The sequence below is a fragment of the Schistocerca nitens genome, chromosome 4, assembly GCF_023898315.1.
Source record: "Schistocerca nitens isolate TAMUIC-IGC-003100 chromosome 4, iqSchNite1.1, whole genome shotgun sequence".
NCBI classification, from domain to species: Eukaryota; Metazoa; Arthropoda; class Insecta; order Orthoptera; family Acrididae; genus Schistocerca; species Schistocerca nitens.
The window spans coordinates 241049400-241066745 of record NC_064617.1 but is presented as its reverse complement, the minus strand read 5'-3'; the positions used below and the strand labels follow the sequence as shown (position 1 = coordinate 241066745).

The window sequence follows — 17346 nt, the reverse complement described above, 5'->3', positions numbered from 1 at the left end:
GGACGTTTGCAAGACAACAACCATCTGTACGAACAGTTCGACGACGTTTGCAGCAGCATGGACTATCAGCTCGGAGACCATGGCTGCGGTTACCCTTGACGCTGCATCACAGACAGGAGCGCCTGCGACGATGTACTCAACGATGAACCTGGGTGCACGAATGGCAAAACGTAATTTTTTCGGATGAATCCAGGTTCTGTTTACAGCATCATGATGGTCGCATCCGTGTTTGGCGACATCGCGTGAACGCACATAGGAAGCCTGTATTCGTCATCGCCATACTGGCGTATCACCCAGCGTGATGGTATCGGGTGCCATTGGTTACACGTCTCGAAACCCTACATTTCAGCAGGATAATGCACGACCGCATGTTGCAGGTCCTGTACGGGCCTTTCTGGATACAGAAAATGTTCAACTGCTGCCCTGACCAGCACATTCTCCAGATCTCTCACCAATTGAAAACGTCTGGTCAATGGTGGCCTAGCAACTGGCTCGTCACAATACACCAGTCACTACTCTTGATGAACTGTGGTATCGTGTTGAAGCTGCATGAGCAGATGTACCTGTACACGCCATCCAAGCTCTGTTTGACTCAATGCCCAGGCATATCAAGGCCGTTATTACGGCCAGAGGTGGTTGTTCTAGGTACTGATTTCTCAGGATCTATGCACCCAAATTGCGTGAAAACGTAATCACATGTCAGTTCTAGTATAATATATTCGTCCAATGAATACCCGTTCATCATGTGCATTTCTTCTCGGTGTAACAATTTTAATGGCCAGTAGTGTAGAACGTCGTTTTAAGTGAAAACGCCAGCATTCAACATCGCTACCATCTCCTGTTTCGGCTCTTGAGGAAGAATGTGCTGCCATTCCTCCACTGAAAGTGTTCCCAGTAGAGTTCAAGTCGCCATACAGGTGAAGACTGGACACACCCTAATTTATGTCTACTAGTAGGAGTCTCTATATTTTGAACAGATAGTGTATATACGATATGAAATCGTACCTTATTATACTTACATTACATTACTAACATTACCGGTATTTACCATGTAAAAAATGTGTATCTACACCGTAAAATGCTGCGTGACTGGTCCGATGTGGTGCGGTCACTGTAATCACGGCGTATGGGCCACTCCCACTGTCCGTCGCTCATGGCGGAACGTCAGAATTGCGTAGCCGTCCTTTCACTCAGGCGTTGAGAGTTGCTTCAATGGTCCAGGGACTCAGGAGTACATCAAACGTGAGGATGGCTGCACCAAGACGTATGTATCTCAACTCGCCTAAGCCCAAGGTGACTTCGTGCCCACTATAGCAGAAGCGGCAGTGTCTGAAGACCACGTACGCTGCTTAGATGATCCATGTGTGTAGTGGCCACAGGGACAGGAATGGTGCAAAAAGTGGAGCCAGACGCAACTTGGTACCGACCTGCCATGTTCGCAGTATTCAATTGACAGCCTGGAGGCATCGAACCTCGGATCCCGTTTTCACTGGATACCTAAAGCACGGCAATTTGTCCTGCAAATTTCATGGTGCTAAACTCTCCTCCCCCTCACCCCCCCCCCCCAAATCCCCCGATTTGCGGTAGTTTCTCACTGGCAGAGGAGTTCGTTTTGAGTTTTTTCTTTGTGGTGCTTTTCTTAATAGCCCAAATTTGGACACTGCCGTTATAGAGTATAAATGAATCATCGGGGAATAAAGGGTAGTTAGTAGAAACGAAGGAGATAGCACGGTATGCTTGTGAACGCTTCACACTGTTGATGTGACATTTATTTATTTATTTATTAACTGCTATACATATTGCCTGCTACACAGAAACTATAACAGACACTAAGTTTTAATTGTTTATCAAAAGTATTATTCCATAAGTTCGTTTAATAACTATACTGTTTCCCGGATAGTTCCCTAGAGACTTTTACAACACCACCTACTAGCAGAATTTAACTTATTAGTAAGTTTCCGGTCATTCCGTTTTGCATAGATTCTAAGTTACTCACAACATATACGGTATCAGTTCTAATAATTATTACTGTCCTTCATAAACAGCCTGAATTTTATAACTTGACCGTACTTCAAAAATAAAGTGTGTACACCTTTGTCTTCCGCCGTTTGCCAATAGGTGGCGACAACGGTAAGTAGCGGTCGAAAGAAACAGATCGCAGTCGTCAGGCAGTTAGCTTGGACGTCGGTCAACATAACCTCATTCAAACATTAGTCGATTTCTGTCTGCATCATAAAGTTGTTCTTGATTGAAAATGACAGTTTACGAGCCTAATTCTCGTCATTTGCGGGAGGTGTTACTGTTTTGTTTCTACATAAAGAAAACAGCGGCTGAGTCTCATCGAATGCACTCATGCACGTATGGTAAGGACGCTATTAGTGAAAGAACGTGTCGTAAGTGGTTTAACGCTTCAAGAACGGTGATTTTAACCTCGTAGACCGGTGTAGTGGTGGAAGAGAGAATGTTTTCGAAGATGCAGAAATGGAGACATTGCTGAGTGAAGACCCCCATCAAACACAAGAAGAACTGGCACGATTAGTGGGAGTGACAAGCAAGACATTTCAAACGTCTCAAGGCTATGGGTATGGTTCAGAAAGAAGGAACTTGGGTCCCGTGTGAGCTAAAACCAAAAGACGTTTAACGGCATTTGTGTGTTGAGAACAGTTGCTTCAGAGGCAAAAACAGAAGGGATTTCTGCATCGCATTGTGTCCAGGGCCGAAAAATGGCTTCATTCAGATAACCCTAAACTCAAAAAATCATGTGGATATCCCGCTCATGCATCCACGTCGAAGGCCAAACCGAATATTCACGGTTCCAAGATCATGCTCTGCATTTGGTGGGATCAGCTCGGCGTCGTGTACTATGAGGTGTTAAAACCAAGTGAAACAATCACAGTTGCTCGTTATCGAACGCAATTAATGCGTTTGAGCAGAGCATTAAAAGACAAACAGCCGCAATACAGCGAGAGGCACGATAAAGTGATTTTTCAGCACAACAACGCTCCACCCCACGTTGCAAAGGAGGTCAAAACGTACTTGGAAACGTTAAAATGGGAAGTCCTACCCCACCCGCCGTATTCTTCAGACATTGGTCCCTCTGAATATCACTGCTGAGGTCATCGGTCCCTAAGCTTACACACTACTTACTCTGACATAAACTAAGCTAAGGACAACACACACACCCACATGCCCGACGTAGGACTCGAACCTCCGACGGGGGAAGCCGCGCGAACCGTGGCAAGACGCCCTAAGACCGTGTGGCTACCCAGCGCGGCTAAACTCGTTTTTCTGAAATAACTTGAAAACTGTGGCCTCCAAAGAAAAAGTACACCGGTTTAAAATTTAACTTTTTCAAATGCGGTACAAAAAGGTCCTGTTCATTTTTTTGTGTAAGAGTAATAGTTTGTGCATAGCGAGCGAGAGAATGTGGAAATCTTGCACGTGATTTTTAAAGGTGTTGCGGGTTGCATAAAATCCATACGTATGAGTAGCTGAAACACCGTGGGTGGAATACAGACGAATGGCAAATGATTCTTCGAAAATGCAAATGGGGAAAATCAACTGTGAAAAATGGCAGATTGTTAGGGGCCTGCACCTGAGCGCGAGCATCCCGGAAATGTTGAAACTGGCTGGCTGATTGCATGCTACTGTGTCCTGCTCCCTATGTGTTCCCATGTTGACCGAACGACATCGTCACTTACGATTACTATGAGCATGGGATCATCGAAATTTGACTGTGGAGCAGTGGGAAAGTATCGTCTAGCTGGACAAATTGTGTTTCTTGTTACACTACATTGGCGGTCGTGTCTCGGTACGTCATCACCGTGGTGAACAGTTACTCGAAAAATGCACATGGCGACGGAGCTAGTCGGAGAAGGCAATATTGTGTCATGGGGCCCATTCATATGGGCTTCCACGGTAGCTTATACTATTGACTGTATCATGACAGGTCTGGACTATGCGAACATTATTGCGGACGACATGAATCTCTTCTTGCTTGATGTATTCTCTGACTGTAATACGCGCAGTCCGGAACCGTGCGACTGCTACGGTCGCAGGTTCGAATCCTGCCTCGGGCATGGATGTGTGTGATGTCCTTAGGTTAGTTAGGTTTAAGTAGTTCTAAGTTCTAGGGGACTGATAACCACAGCAGTTGAGTCCCATAGTGCTCAGAGCCATTTTTTCTGACTGTAATAAAATCTTCTGGCAGGATAATTGTGGGTGTCAGAAGTCCAGAAACTTGCTTAAGTGGTCTGAGGAGGATAAATGTGAACTTGATGTCTTGGCCGTGAAATTCACCTGATCTGAAACCGACAGGACACATCTGGGACTCTATTGATCACCAGCTCCACACCCAGAAACCGCCGATCCGTAATTTATGGGAATTACGTGACCTGTGCATAGACATCTTCTACATCTACATTTATACTCCGCAAGCCACCCAACGGTGTGTGGCGGAGGGCACTTTACGTGCCACTGTCATTACCTTCCTTTCCTCTTCCAGTCGCGTATGGTTCGCGGGAAGAACGACTGTCTGAAAGCCTCCGTGCGCGCTCTAATCTCTCTAATTTTACATTCGTGATCTCCTCGGGAAGTATAAGTAGGGGGAAGCAATATATTCGATACCTCATCCAGAAACGCACCCTCTCGAAACCTGGCGAGCAAGCTACACCGCGATGCAGAGCGCCTCTCTTGCAGAGTCTGCCACTTGAGTTTATTAAACATCTCCGTAACGCTATCACGGTTACCAAATAACCCTGTGATGAAACGCGCCGCTCTTCTTTGGATCTTCTCTATCTCCTCCGTCAACCCGATCTGGTACGGATCCCACACTGATGAGCAATACTCAAGTATAGGTCGAACGAGTGTTTTGTAAGCCACCTCCTTTGTTGATGGACTACATTTTCTAAGCACTCTCCCAATGAATCTCAACCTGGTGCCCGCCTTACCAACAATTAATTTTATATGATCATTCCACTTCAAATCGTTCCGCACGCATACTCCCAGATATTTTACAGAAGTAACTGCTACCAGTGTTTGTTCCGCTATCATATAATCATACAATAAAGGATCCTTCTTTCTATGTATTCGCAATGCATTACATTTGTCTATGTTAAGGGACAGTTGCCACTCCCTGCACCAAGTGCCTATCCGCTGCAGATCTTCCTGCATTTCGCTACAATTTTCTAATGCTGCAACTTCTCTGTATACTACAGCATCATCCGCGAAAAGCCGCATGGAACTTCCGACACTATCTACTAGGTCATTTATATATATTGTGAAAAGCAATGGTCCCATAACACTCCCCTGTGGCACGCCAGAGGTTACTTTAACGTCTGTAGACGTCTCTCCATTGATAACAACATGCTGTGTTCTGTTTGCTAAAAACTATTCAATCCAGCCACACAGCTGGCCTGATATTCCGTAGGCTCTTACTTTGTTTATCAGCCGACAGTGCGGAACTGTATCGAACGCCTTCCGGAAGTCAAGAAAAATAGCATCTACCTGGGAGCCTGTATCTAATATTTTCTGGGTCTCATGAACAAATAACGCGAGTTGGGTCTCACACGATCGCTGTTTCCGGAATCCATGTTGATTCCTACATAGTAGATTCTGGGTTTCCAAAAACGACATGATACTCGAGCAAAAAACATGTTCTAAAATTCTACAACAGATCGACGTCAGAGATATAGGTCTATAGTTTTGCGCATCTGTTCGACGACCCTTCTTGAAGACTGGGACTACCTGTGCTCTTTTCCAATCATTTGGAACCCTCCGTTCCTCTAGAGACTTGCGGTACACGGCTGTTAGAAGGGGGGCAAGTTCTTTCGCGTACTCTGTGTAGAATCGAATTGGTATCCCGTCAGGTCCAGTGGACTTTCCTCTGTTGAGTGATTCCAGTTGCTTTTCTATTCCTTGGACACTTATTTCGATGTACCACATATCTCCAAAAACCTTCCAAAAACTGTCAAACTCATACCACTCAGAGTCGCTGCTGTATTCCATTGGACCAACACGCTACTAATCAGGTGGGCGTAATGCTTTGGCTCAACAGTATATTTACGAGGAAGTTCAGTAAGAAGTGCAACACAATTTTTTCTGAAAGCAAGTCGGTTTTATCCAGGATTCCAATACACCATATTATTCCCCACTGTTTTGGCTACAAAACCCTATTTTTCACCGATCGGGGTGGCACATTGGTTAACACACTCGACTCTCATGCGGAAGGACGACGGTTCAAACCCGCCTAAGGGCATCTTGATTTAGGTTTCTCGTGATTTCCCTAAATCGTTTCAAGTAAATGCTGGGATGGTTCCTCTAAACTGGCACGGTCGACTTCCTTCCTCGTCCTTCCCTAATCCGATGGGACCGATGACCTCGCTGTTTGATCCCCCAAATCAACGAACCCTATTTTTCAGCATGATCTCCGTTCACTGCCACGGCCTAACGCCAACTTACTCGGAGGGCCTGTATGCCCCCATGGTAGCACTCTACTGGTCGACGTCGGAGTCAACGTCTTGCTGCATCAGTAACCTCCTCGTCACCCATGTACTGCTTCCCGCGGAGTGTACCCTTCATTGAGCCAAACAGATGGAAGTCGGAAGGTGAGAGATCTGGGCTGTAGGGTGGATGAGGAAGAACAATCCAGTGCAGTTTTGTGAGTTCCTCTGGGGCGTGCAGACTTGTGCGTGACTTTGTGTTGTCTTGGAGAAGCTCGTTTGAATTTTTGTGGCGACAAACACGCTGAACTTGTTTCTACAATTTCATGAAAGTAACACAATAAACATCGTAATTGATGGAGGGAGGACATCGAACCGAATGACCCCCTCAGAGTCCTCAAAGACCATCGCCATGACTTTACTGGATGAGGGTGCAGCTTTGACTTATACTAGAGAGGAGAGATGGTGTGCCGCCACTTCATGGATTGCTGTTTTGTTTTCAGTTCAAGGTGATAAAGTCATGTTTCATTGCCTGTGACTATGTTAGAGAAAAAATTACCACCGTCGACCTCGTAATGCGCAAGCAGTCCCGCACAGATGGTCCTTCGTTGCTCTTTATGGTCTTCTTTTAGGCGGCAAGGAACGCAGTTTGCACACACTCTTGAGTACCCTAAGTAGTAGACTAGTGTGTCAGCACTACCAACAGAGCCGTCCAGTTGTGCAGCGTGGTACTTGATTGTGATCCATCGATCACCTCCAATAGATGTGATGGTGTGGTGGTGCCCCTCAACTAAGTATCCTCTGACTCAAAGTTGAAATATTAAAAGTTTTGGCTGGTCCCGTTGTCTCGGGGCTGGGATACGTAATTGCCGCATTACAAGCCAAATACTGCTGAGTCTAAACAATATGAACAGACACATGAATGGCATGGTCGAAGGTTCCTATCACTCGGCAATTGCGAATTTTGAATGTTATATAGAAATTTATAAATGAAAGACTGCAATCAAATAAATTCTGCCGGTACTATTGTATTGACTTTAAACAATTTGTACGATAGCAGAAGTACCTTTAAGAATGCCCTGTATTACTGTAAAACACTTATTGGTGTCGATGGTCCAGCAATTACGAGGGTCACTCCAAAAGAAATGCACACTATTTTTGTAAAAATACAGTTTTCATTCTGCATGTGTGAAAGTTTAACAGTGTATAGATACATCCTTCCCGCTTGTTTACAAACTTAGTTCAACCTGTTCCCGTGAGTGGTGCCGTCACAGCATGTCTTCAAGATGGCTGCTACACTCGACGTTCGTCAGAAGCAACGTGCTGTCATAGAATTCCTGCGCTCTGAATACGAAACAGTGGGAAACATCCACAAGCGGTTGAAAAAGGTGTATGGAGATGCTGCTGTCGATCGCAGTACAGTTAGTCGGTGGGAAAGCAGGTTACGTGATATAAGCGGGCACGGCAATATAGAGGATCGTCCTCGCAGCAGCAGGCCTCGTACTGTACGCACTCCAGACAATGTGCACAGAGTTAAGGAATTTGGGACTGCTGACAGACGCATCACAGTGAACGAATTGTCACGCTATGTTGGGATAGGGGAAGGAAGTGTTTGCAGGAATACTGAAAGTGTTGGCGTTAAAATAGGTTTGTGGCAGGTGGATTCCCAGGATGTTGACACAAAACTCGGATGGACAACACTGAAACACCCGCCTTACAATCCTGACCTGGCTCCATGTGACTATCATCTCTTTGGGAAACTGAAAGACTCTCTTCGTGGAACAAGGTTTGAAGATGATGACTCCCTTGTGCACGCTGCCAAACAGTGGCTCCAACAGTTTGGTCCAGAATTTTACCGTGCGGGTTCCAAGATGACCCAAGGCAGGAAATTATGTGGAGAAATGAAAATATTGTTCCTAAAGGATGTATCTACACAAGGTAAAACTTTCAAACATGTAGAATAAAAGATGAATTTAAAAAAAAATAGTGTGCATTTCTTTTGGAATGACCCTCGTAAATAAAATATAAGTTGAATAAAAGGGAAACAATAGATTACTACTTCACGTAATTAGTTATGAACAACAACATAGCTCGCAAGATATTCACTTGTAAACGCATACTACACCTTCCCTGTAGAAGCCACGGAAATCTCACAAGTGCATAAGTTGGCACTCCGAAGTATTTCTATCTCCCGCGACCACACGCAAACCGCTCCTGCAACTGTGCTTCAGTCGCGGCGTACTGTCCAGGACTCTCCGTGTCCTGTGCGACTATCCGTCGCACCGCACTGTCCTCTCCCGAACGATGCTCCTCCCCCACCTCCATACAGTCGCTCCACGTGTCCTTTTTGGAACGATAGCCGTGACTGGCTAGAGCGCTCCCACCCTGTCTCCAAACCAATGCACACTCACAAACATAATGAAACACGTTCGAAATACTGGATTTACATTTAAATAACTTGAAATTAAATAAATATTGCTACGGCTGGACCATAAACACGCTCTAACACACGTTATAAAATACACAAACAAATTAAATAAACATATATTAAAGGAATAGAGGCAACGGCCTTGCCGCAGTGGATACGCCGTTTCCCGTCAGATCACCGGTGTTAAGCGCTGTCGGGCGTGGCCGGCAGTTGGATGGGTGACCATCCGGCCATGCGCTGTTGCCATTTTTCGGGGTGCACTCAGCCTCGTGATGCCAACTGTGGAGCTACTCGACTGAATAGTAGCGGCTCCTGTCAAAGAAAACTATCGTAAAGACCGGGAGAGCGGTGTGCTGGCCACACGCCCCTCCTATCCGCATCCTTATCTGAGGATGACACAGCGGTCGGATGGTCCCGATGAGCCACTTGTGGCCTGAAGACGGAGTGCTAAAGGAATAGAACAGAAGTAAGACAGTAACCTAATGTATCTGTGCTTTCTAAAACACAGTAAATGTTTGACCAATTTCTTCATGAACAGTATATAAACAAAGACATAGACGAATACTTATATCTATAAGCATGCTGCTACCAAAAATGTTCAAATGTGTGTGAAATCTTATGGGACATAACTACCAAGGTCATCAGTCCCTGAGCTTACACACTACTTAACCTACATTATCCTAAGGACAAACACACACACCCATGCCCGAGGGAGGACTCGAACCTCCACCGGGACCAGCCGCACAGTCCATGACTGCAGCTCATTAGACCGTTCGGCTAAACCCGCGCGGCCCATGCTGCTACCGTTTTTTCGTGTAATTGTGGAGCACTTACGTCCTGATGCGATCAGTAGTAATAAGCCACTTTGACCTCCAATAACTCATGTACTATTCAAGTTACATGCCTGTACTTTATACCAATTTAGGTTTACACTAATAGCTTTCTAAAGACACGTTGATCGAGAAAATCGGATGAACCGTTTAAATTTTGTAAATTCGTTTCTGGGTGTTACTTGTATAATTTATCGACAGATACTAAACTTTATTCTAATAAAGATGTTGAAAATCTGATTAGATCATCACAATCGTGATGCAAATAATGGTAATGTACATGTTTCTTTTTGAGGTATCATCTGGCACCTATTAATTTCTTTACGAACTGTGAAACGTCTGCCATGATGGTTTCACAAAGTCCGCCATCTTTGGCACTCTCGGCGTACAAGTCATTTTCATCAGCAGAGCGTCACCAAGGAATTCCTAGCCACGTGGTCGGGCTGGACCCCGGCTAACGCGGCCCGCCGAGAGGCCCCAGCGCGGCCACGCCTACTCCGAACTTAGAACATTTTCAGGGCGCCACAACTCGCCCGTTACCTCACAGCACGTTCCAGGTTTGGGCGACCTCGTTTCGATGATGACAGATGCCTCGCCCAAAGAATGACCGTGCTTTTGATCACTGGCAGGTCTACATCTATATTCATCTACATTTATACTCCGCAAGCCACCCAACGGTGTGTGGCGGAGGGCACTTTACGTGCCACTGTCATTAACTTCCTTTCCTCTTCCAGTCGCGTATGGTTCGGGGGAAGAACGGCTGCCGGAAAGCCTCCGTGCGCGCTCGAATCTCTCTAATTTGGCATTGGTGATCTCCTCGGAAAGTATAAGTAGGGGGAAGCAAAATATTGGATACCTCATCCAGAAACGCACCCTCTCGAAACCTGGACAGCAAGCTACACCGCGATGCAGAGCGCCTCTCTTGCAGAGTCTGCCACTTGAGTCTGTTAAACATCTCCGTAACGCTATCACGCTTACCAAATAACGCTGCGACAAAACGCGCCGCTCTTCTTTGGATCCTCTCTATCTCCTCTGTCAACCCGACCTGGTAAGGTTCCCACACTGATGAGCAATACTCAAGTATAGATCGAACTAGTATTTTGTAAGCCACCTCCTTTGTTGATGGCCTACATTTTCTCCCAATGAATCTAAACCTGGCACCCGCCTCCGCAGACATACCTCCCATGCTCTGGTTTTCATCCGAAAGTAACTCGATGACAGCTCTCTGCTTGGAACGCACCTCCATTACAGACGCTATTTTGAAGGCTACGCATAGCGCCGCCACCCATCGGAAATTGATGAAACTATAGGGTCTCAAGCACACATATTTCACGATGTCCAACAATTAATTCCGCATATTTTTTCAACTGAGACTGGCCGAAAAAATAATGTGTTGCATTACCCACTGAACGCCCCTAGTATTTTTATGATAAGTTATTTACGGTGACTGAGACGTTCTACCGTCTCCTGTATAGATTCTCGGCTAGGTGTGAGTGTTTGCGTGTCGCAGGTGCGGGACAGCTACGCAGACAGCAACGGCACGGCGTGGCTGCTGTGCGAGGCGCAGAACGTGCCGCCGCTGGCCATCGCCTCCTACCTCAACACGCTCACCGTCCGCCAGCGTGGCTCGGACAGGGGCGTCACCCTCAACGCCACCGTGCGCGTGCAGCCTGGTCAGTACTCTGCTTGCTGCCTCATCTCCTACTGCACCTTAGGGGTAGGGAAAACCGAAAAGTATGTTAGTTCTCAGTCACCGATATCTTGCAGTATTTGTTTGGTCTCGCTCATAGCAAGTACTTTTTTTATTTTGTAGTAATAACCGAGTAAAAAGCCGAAATACATTTTATCGATAGCAGCACTACTAAAATTTTTCGTTTTTAAATGAACCCCTTTTGAAAAAGAAGTAATTTTTGTTTATATGGTTCTCGGGTGAGACGTCGGATGTCATAGTGAAAACTCCACAATATTTCATCAGTGCAACTGGCCGACATATTCAGGTGCGACGAACACACTGCTAAGGCATGTTTTTTTTCCCTTTATTGTTATTTTAATACATGTACAGCAGGTACGCTGGCAGCAGCATTCTACGCTGCTCTTCAGCCGTAGAGTAGACAATCAGAAAACATAAAGAATACATATAATAGACATATTGGCGGGTAAAAAACAGTAGACACAGGACATAAAAAACATGAAGCCGTTCACACTCGACGAAGAAACACACTGCAAACTGTCGACACGACACACAAACACAGATGATGTCGATGGCACATGTGAACATTGGAGCGTGACGGCGAACACGAAACACAAGCACGATGACACACACACAAGAAACTGGTGGCGATGATCTCCAGCGCGCGAATGTCCACGTAGCGTGTGCGAGTCCGGAGACCTGCCGAGAGGGGAAGAAGGGGGAGGGGAAGGGAGAGTGGTGAGCGAGGATGCCAGTGGCAGAGGAGATGGTAGGAGGATTTGGAGGAAGGGGGGGTGGGGGAAGCCCAGGAGAGGAGTGGGGAGAAAGGGAGCAGGGAGGGAAGGGGGAGAGAAGGGAGAGAGGGTGCCGATAGGACAAACACGGGAAGAGGGAGGGAGGATCAAAGTTGGTAGGAGGGGTAGATGGAGGTGAGGAGGGCATCATCAGGGAGGGGGAGCTGGCGGAAGCCACCTTGGGAGAGGGTATGGAGAGTGGAGAGATGGAGAGCAGGTGGGACGTGGAAGTACAGGCGCAACAGCTGACAGGGGCGGAAGAGGATGGGAGAGACCAGCGGGTGAGGAGGATCGAGTTTACGGGAGGTGTAGAGGATCCGTATCCGTTCGAGGAAAAGGAGGAGGTGGGGGAACGGAATAAGGTAATACAGGATCCGTGTGGGGGAGGGGAGACGGATGCGATAGGTGAGGCGAAGAGCATGGCGTTTTAAGATCTGAAGGGATTTGTAAAAGGTAGAGGGATCGGAGATCCAGGCAGGGTGGGCGTAGCAAAAGATAGGGCGCATGAGGGATTTATAGGTATGGAGGATGGTGGAGGGGTCCAGACCCCAAGTACGGCCGGAAAGGGGCTTGAGGAGACAGAGGCAGGAGCGTCCTTGGCTTGGATCGGGCGAAGGTCTGGAGCTTGAAGAGGAGACCGGAATGCCACAGGCAGTCATAGGCTCATTGAAGGTCAAGGGAGAGAAAGATAGCAGAACGACGGGAATTAAGCTGTTCGGAGAGGAGATGAGTGAGGTGAAGGAGAAGGTCAATGGAAGAGATGGATGGCCAAAAGCCACACTGGGTAACAGGAAGGAGGCGGTGCTGGCGGAGATGCTGGTGGATGCGTCAGGTGAGGATGGATTCCAGGACCTTGCTGAAGACCGAGGTAAGGCTGATGGGACGGTAGGAGGAGACATCGGATGGCGGTTTACCGGGTTTAAGGAACATCAGGATACGGGAGGTTTTCCACAGGTCGGGGTAGTAGCCGGTGGACCGGACCACATTATAGAGCCTGGCCAGACCAGAATGGAAGGAGGCAGGAGCTTCACAGAGGTGGCGATAGGTGACACGATCGTGACCAGGAGTGGTGTTGCGTTTCGTGCGGAGTGTAGCGATGAGATCCTGAGTAGTGATGGGGGCATTGAGTTCGGTGTGAGCAATGTTGTCCAAGTACTGGAAACCAGGGGCGAGGGGAGGAACAGAGGTGTCAGTTCAATTGCGGACATCCGGGAAGAGGGACTAACTAACAAAGGCATGACTAGAGCCCGCTATTTATGCCAGTCTTAGGCAGGAAGTGCGCATGCGTGGAAGGCGCCAAATTCGATGGCCAATAGCGACGATTTCAACCGATAGCTGACCCGTGGTCTAGGGGTAGCGTCTTTGATTCATAATCAAAACGTCTTTGGTCCCGGGTTCGATCCCCGCCACTGCCTAAATTTTGGTAAATAATCAGCATTGGCGGCCGAAGACTTCCGGCATAAGAAGTCAGCCTCATTCTGCCAACGGCCTTGTCAAAGAGGGCGGAGGAGCGGATAGAGGTTCAGGGCACTCTCTTGTCCTAGGGGTGGTAAATTGCCCCTAAAGGCGGAAGAATCAGCAATGATCAACGTCATGAGGATGCAGAAGGCAATGGAAACCACTGCATTAAAGACATGTAACGTGTATCCACAGGACATGTGGCCTGTAATTGAAGAAGTGTCATGATGATCTCTCCATTGGCAAAAGATTCCGGAATAGTCCCCCATTCGGATCTCCGGGAGGGGACTGCCAAGGGGGAGGTTACCATGAGAAAAAGATTGAATAATCAACGAAAGGATAACGTTCTACGAGTCGGGGCGTGGAATGTCAGAAGCTTGAACGTGGTAGGGAAACTACAAAATCTGAAAAGGGAAATGCAAAGGCTCAATCTAGATATAGTAGGGGTCAGTGAAGTGAAGTGGAAGGAAGACAAGGATTTCTGGTCAGATGAGTGTCGGGTAATATCAACAGCAGCAGAAAATGTATAACAGGTGTAGGATTCGTTATGAATAGGAAGGTAGGGCAGAGGGTGTGTTACTGTGAACGGTTCAGTGAACGGGTTGTTCTAATCAGAATCTACAGCAGACCAACACCGAAAACGATAGTTCAGGTATACATGCCGACGTCACAAGCTGAAGATGAACAGATAGAGAAAGTGTATGAGGATATTGAAAGGGTAATGCAGTATGTAAAGGGGGACGAAAATCTAGTAGTCATGGGCGACTGGAATGCAGTTGTAGGGGAAGGAGTAGAAGAAAAGGTTACAGGAGAATATGGGCTTGGGACGAGGAATGAAAGAGGAGAAAGACTTATTGAGTTCTGTAACAAGTTTCAGCTAGTAATAGCGAATACCCTGTTCAAGAATCACAAGAGGAGGAGGTATACTTGGAAGAGACCGGGAGACACGGGAAGATTTCAGTTAGATTACATCATGGTCAGACAGAGATTCCGAAATCAGATACTGGATTGTAAGGCGTACTCAGGAGCAGATATAGACTCAGATCACAATATAGTAGTGATGAAGGGTAGGCTGAAGTTCAAGACATTAGTCAGGAAGAATCAATACGCAAAGAAGTGGGATACGGAAGTACTCAGGAATGACGAGATACGTTTGAAGTTCTCTAACGCTATAGATACAGCAGTAAGGAATAGCGCAGTAGGCAGTACAGTTGAAGAGGAATGGACATCTCTAAAAAGGGCCATTACAGAAGTTGGGAAGGAAAACATAGGTACAAAGAAGGTAGCTGCGAAGAAACCATGGGTAACAGAAGAAATACTTCAGTTGATTGATGAAAGGAGGAAGTACAAACATGTTCCGGGAAAATCGGGAATACAGAAATACAAGTCGCTGAGGAATGAAATAAATAGGAAGTGCAGGGAAGCTAAGACGAAATGGCTGCAGGAAAAATGTGAAGACATCGAAAAAAATATGATTGTCGGAAAAACAGACTCAGCCTACATGAAAGTCAAAACAACCTTCGGTGACATTAAAAGCAACGGTGGTAACATTAAGAATGCAACGGGAATTTCACTGTTAAATGCAGAGGAGAGAGCAGATAGGTGGAAAGAATACATTGAAAGCCTCTATGAGGGTGAACATTTGTCTGATGTGATAGAAGAAGAAACAGGAGTCAATTTAGAAGAGATAGGGGATCCAGTATTAGAATCGGAATTTACAAGAGCTTTGGAGGACTTACGGTCAAATAAGGCAGAAGGGATAGATAACATTCCATCAGAATTTCTAAACAACTATTCAACAAAACAAAACGACTATTCACGTTGGTGTGTAGAATATATGAGTCTGGCGACATACCATCTGACTTTCGGAAAAGCATCATCCACACAATTCCGAAGACGGCAAGAGCTGACAAGTGCGAGAATTATCGCACAATCAGCTTAACAGCTCATGCATCGAAGTTGCTTACAAGAATAATATACAGAAGAATGGAAAAGAAAATTGAGAATGCGCTAGGTGACGATCAGTTTGGCTTTAGGAAAAGTAAAGGGACGAGAGAGGCAATTCTGACGTTACGGCTAATAATGGAAGCAAGGCTAAAGAAAAATCAAGACACTTTCATAGGATTTGTCGACCTGGAAAAAGCGTTCGACAATATAAAATGGTGCAAGCTGTTCGAGATTCTGAAAAAAGTAGGGGTAAGCTATAGGGAGAGACGGGTCATATACAATATGTACAACAACCAAGAGGGAATAATAAGAGTGGACGATCAAGAACGAAGTGCTCGTATTAAGAAGGGTGTAAGACAAGGCTGTAGCCTTTCGCCCCTACTCTTCAATCTGTACATCAAGGAAGCAATGATGGATATAAAAGAAAGGTTCAGGAGTGGAATTAAAATACAAGGTGAAAGGATATCAATGATACGATTCGCTGATGACATTGCTATCCTGAGTGAAAGTGAAGAAGAATTAAATGATCTGCTGAACGGAATGAACAGTCTAATGAGTACACAGTATGGTTTGAGAGTAAATCGGAGAAAGACGAAGGTAATGAGATGTAGTAGAAATCAGAACAGCGAGAAACTTAACATCAGTCAATGAAGTTAAGGAATTCTGCTACGTAGGCAGTAAAATAACCAATGACGGACGGAGCAAGGAGGACATCAAAAGCAGTCTCGCTATGGCAAAAAAGGCATTTCTGGCCAAGAGAAGTCTACTAATATCAAATACCGGCCTTAATTTGAGGAAGAAATTTCTGAGGATGTACGTGTGGAGTACAGCATTGTATGGTAGTGAAACATGGACTGTGGGAAAAACGGAACAGAAGGGAATCGTAGCATTTGAGATGTGGTGCTATAGACGAATGTTGAAAATTAGGTGGACTGATAAGGTAAGGAATGAGGAGGTTCTACGCAGAATCGGAGAGGAAAGGAATATGTGGAAAACACTGATAAGGAGAAGGGACAGGATGATAGGACATCTGCTAAGACATGTGGGAATGACTTCCATTGTACTAGAGGGAGCTGTAGAGGGCAAAAACTGTAGAGCAAGACAGAGATTGGAATACGTCAAGCAAATAATTGAGGACGTAGGTTGCAAGTGCTTCTCTGAGATGAAGAGGTTAGCACAGGAAAGGAATTTGTGGCGGGCCGCATCAAACTAGTCAGCAGTCTGATGACCAAAAAAAAAAAGCTGGAAGGACAACAACACCACCTACAAGATGAAGAACCAAAGACTTCGGCGCACACGCGGAGGCTGCCGCTGCTGCTCTGCGCTGCCATCGGCGGCCCAGCGACCTCTGCCGGAATCCGCAAGCAGAAATGCGCCTCCGCGTAAGGCGCGTGACTTCCTCCCGTTGTCAACAGAATATTTATGTTGCTGGCGAATCGTCATCCGTCGTACGGCCAATAGTACTCCTCTCTGCTCGATGCGACTTCAATATGGCCACTGCTGGATCCCAAGCTGTACTGAGCTGAAAGCCCATGTCTCTGTTTACAAGATTCGTCGAACTACGTATTTCCACTCGTCGACCCCCCTTCCATCCTCTTTTTTTTCCCCACCTACCCTCTCTCTGCCCCCCTTCTCTCACCCGAGTCCTTTTGCATTTCCCTTCTCTGCCTCTTCCCATTCCCTCTCGCGTCTACCTTGCCCCTCCCCCCTCCCCTTATGAGTCCTCTTCCTCCTTTGGTTCCCCCCTTTCGTTTTTCCT

At 46.4% G+C, this 17346-nt stretch overlaps 1 protein-coding gene across 1 annotated transcript in view; it reads left to right on the top strand.

The window, feature by feature from the left end:
- LOC126252230 (uncharacterized) overlaps positions 1–17346 on the top strand; it is a 596261-nt gene that overhangs the window by 348049 nt on the left and 230866 nt on the right. The window contains exon 15 of the mRNA XM_049953102.1: positions 11209–11371. Within this exon, the coding sequence (XP_049809059.1) occupies positions 11209–11371 (163 nt within the window). The remainder of the gene's footprint in view (positions 1–11208; positions 11372–17346) is intronic.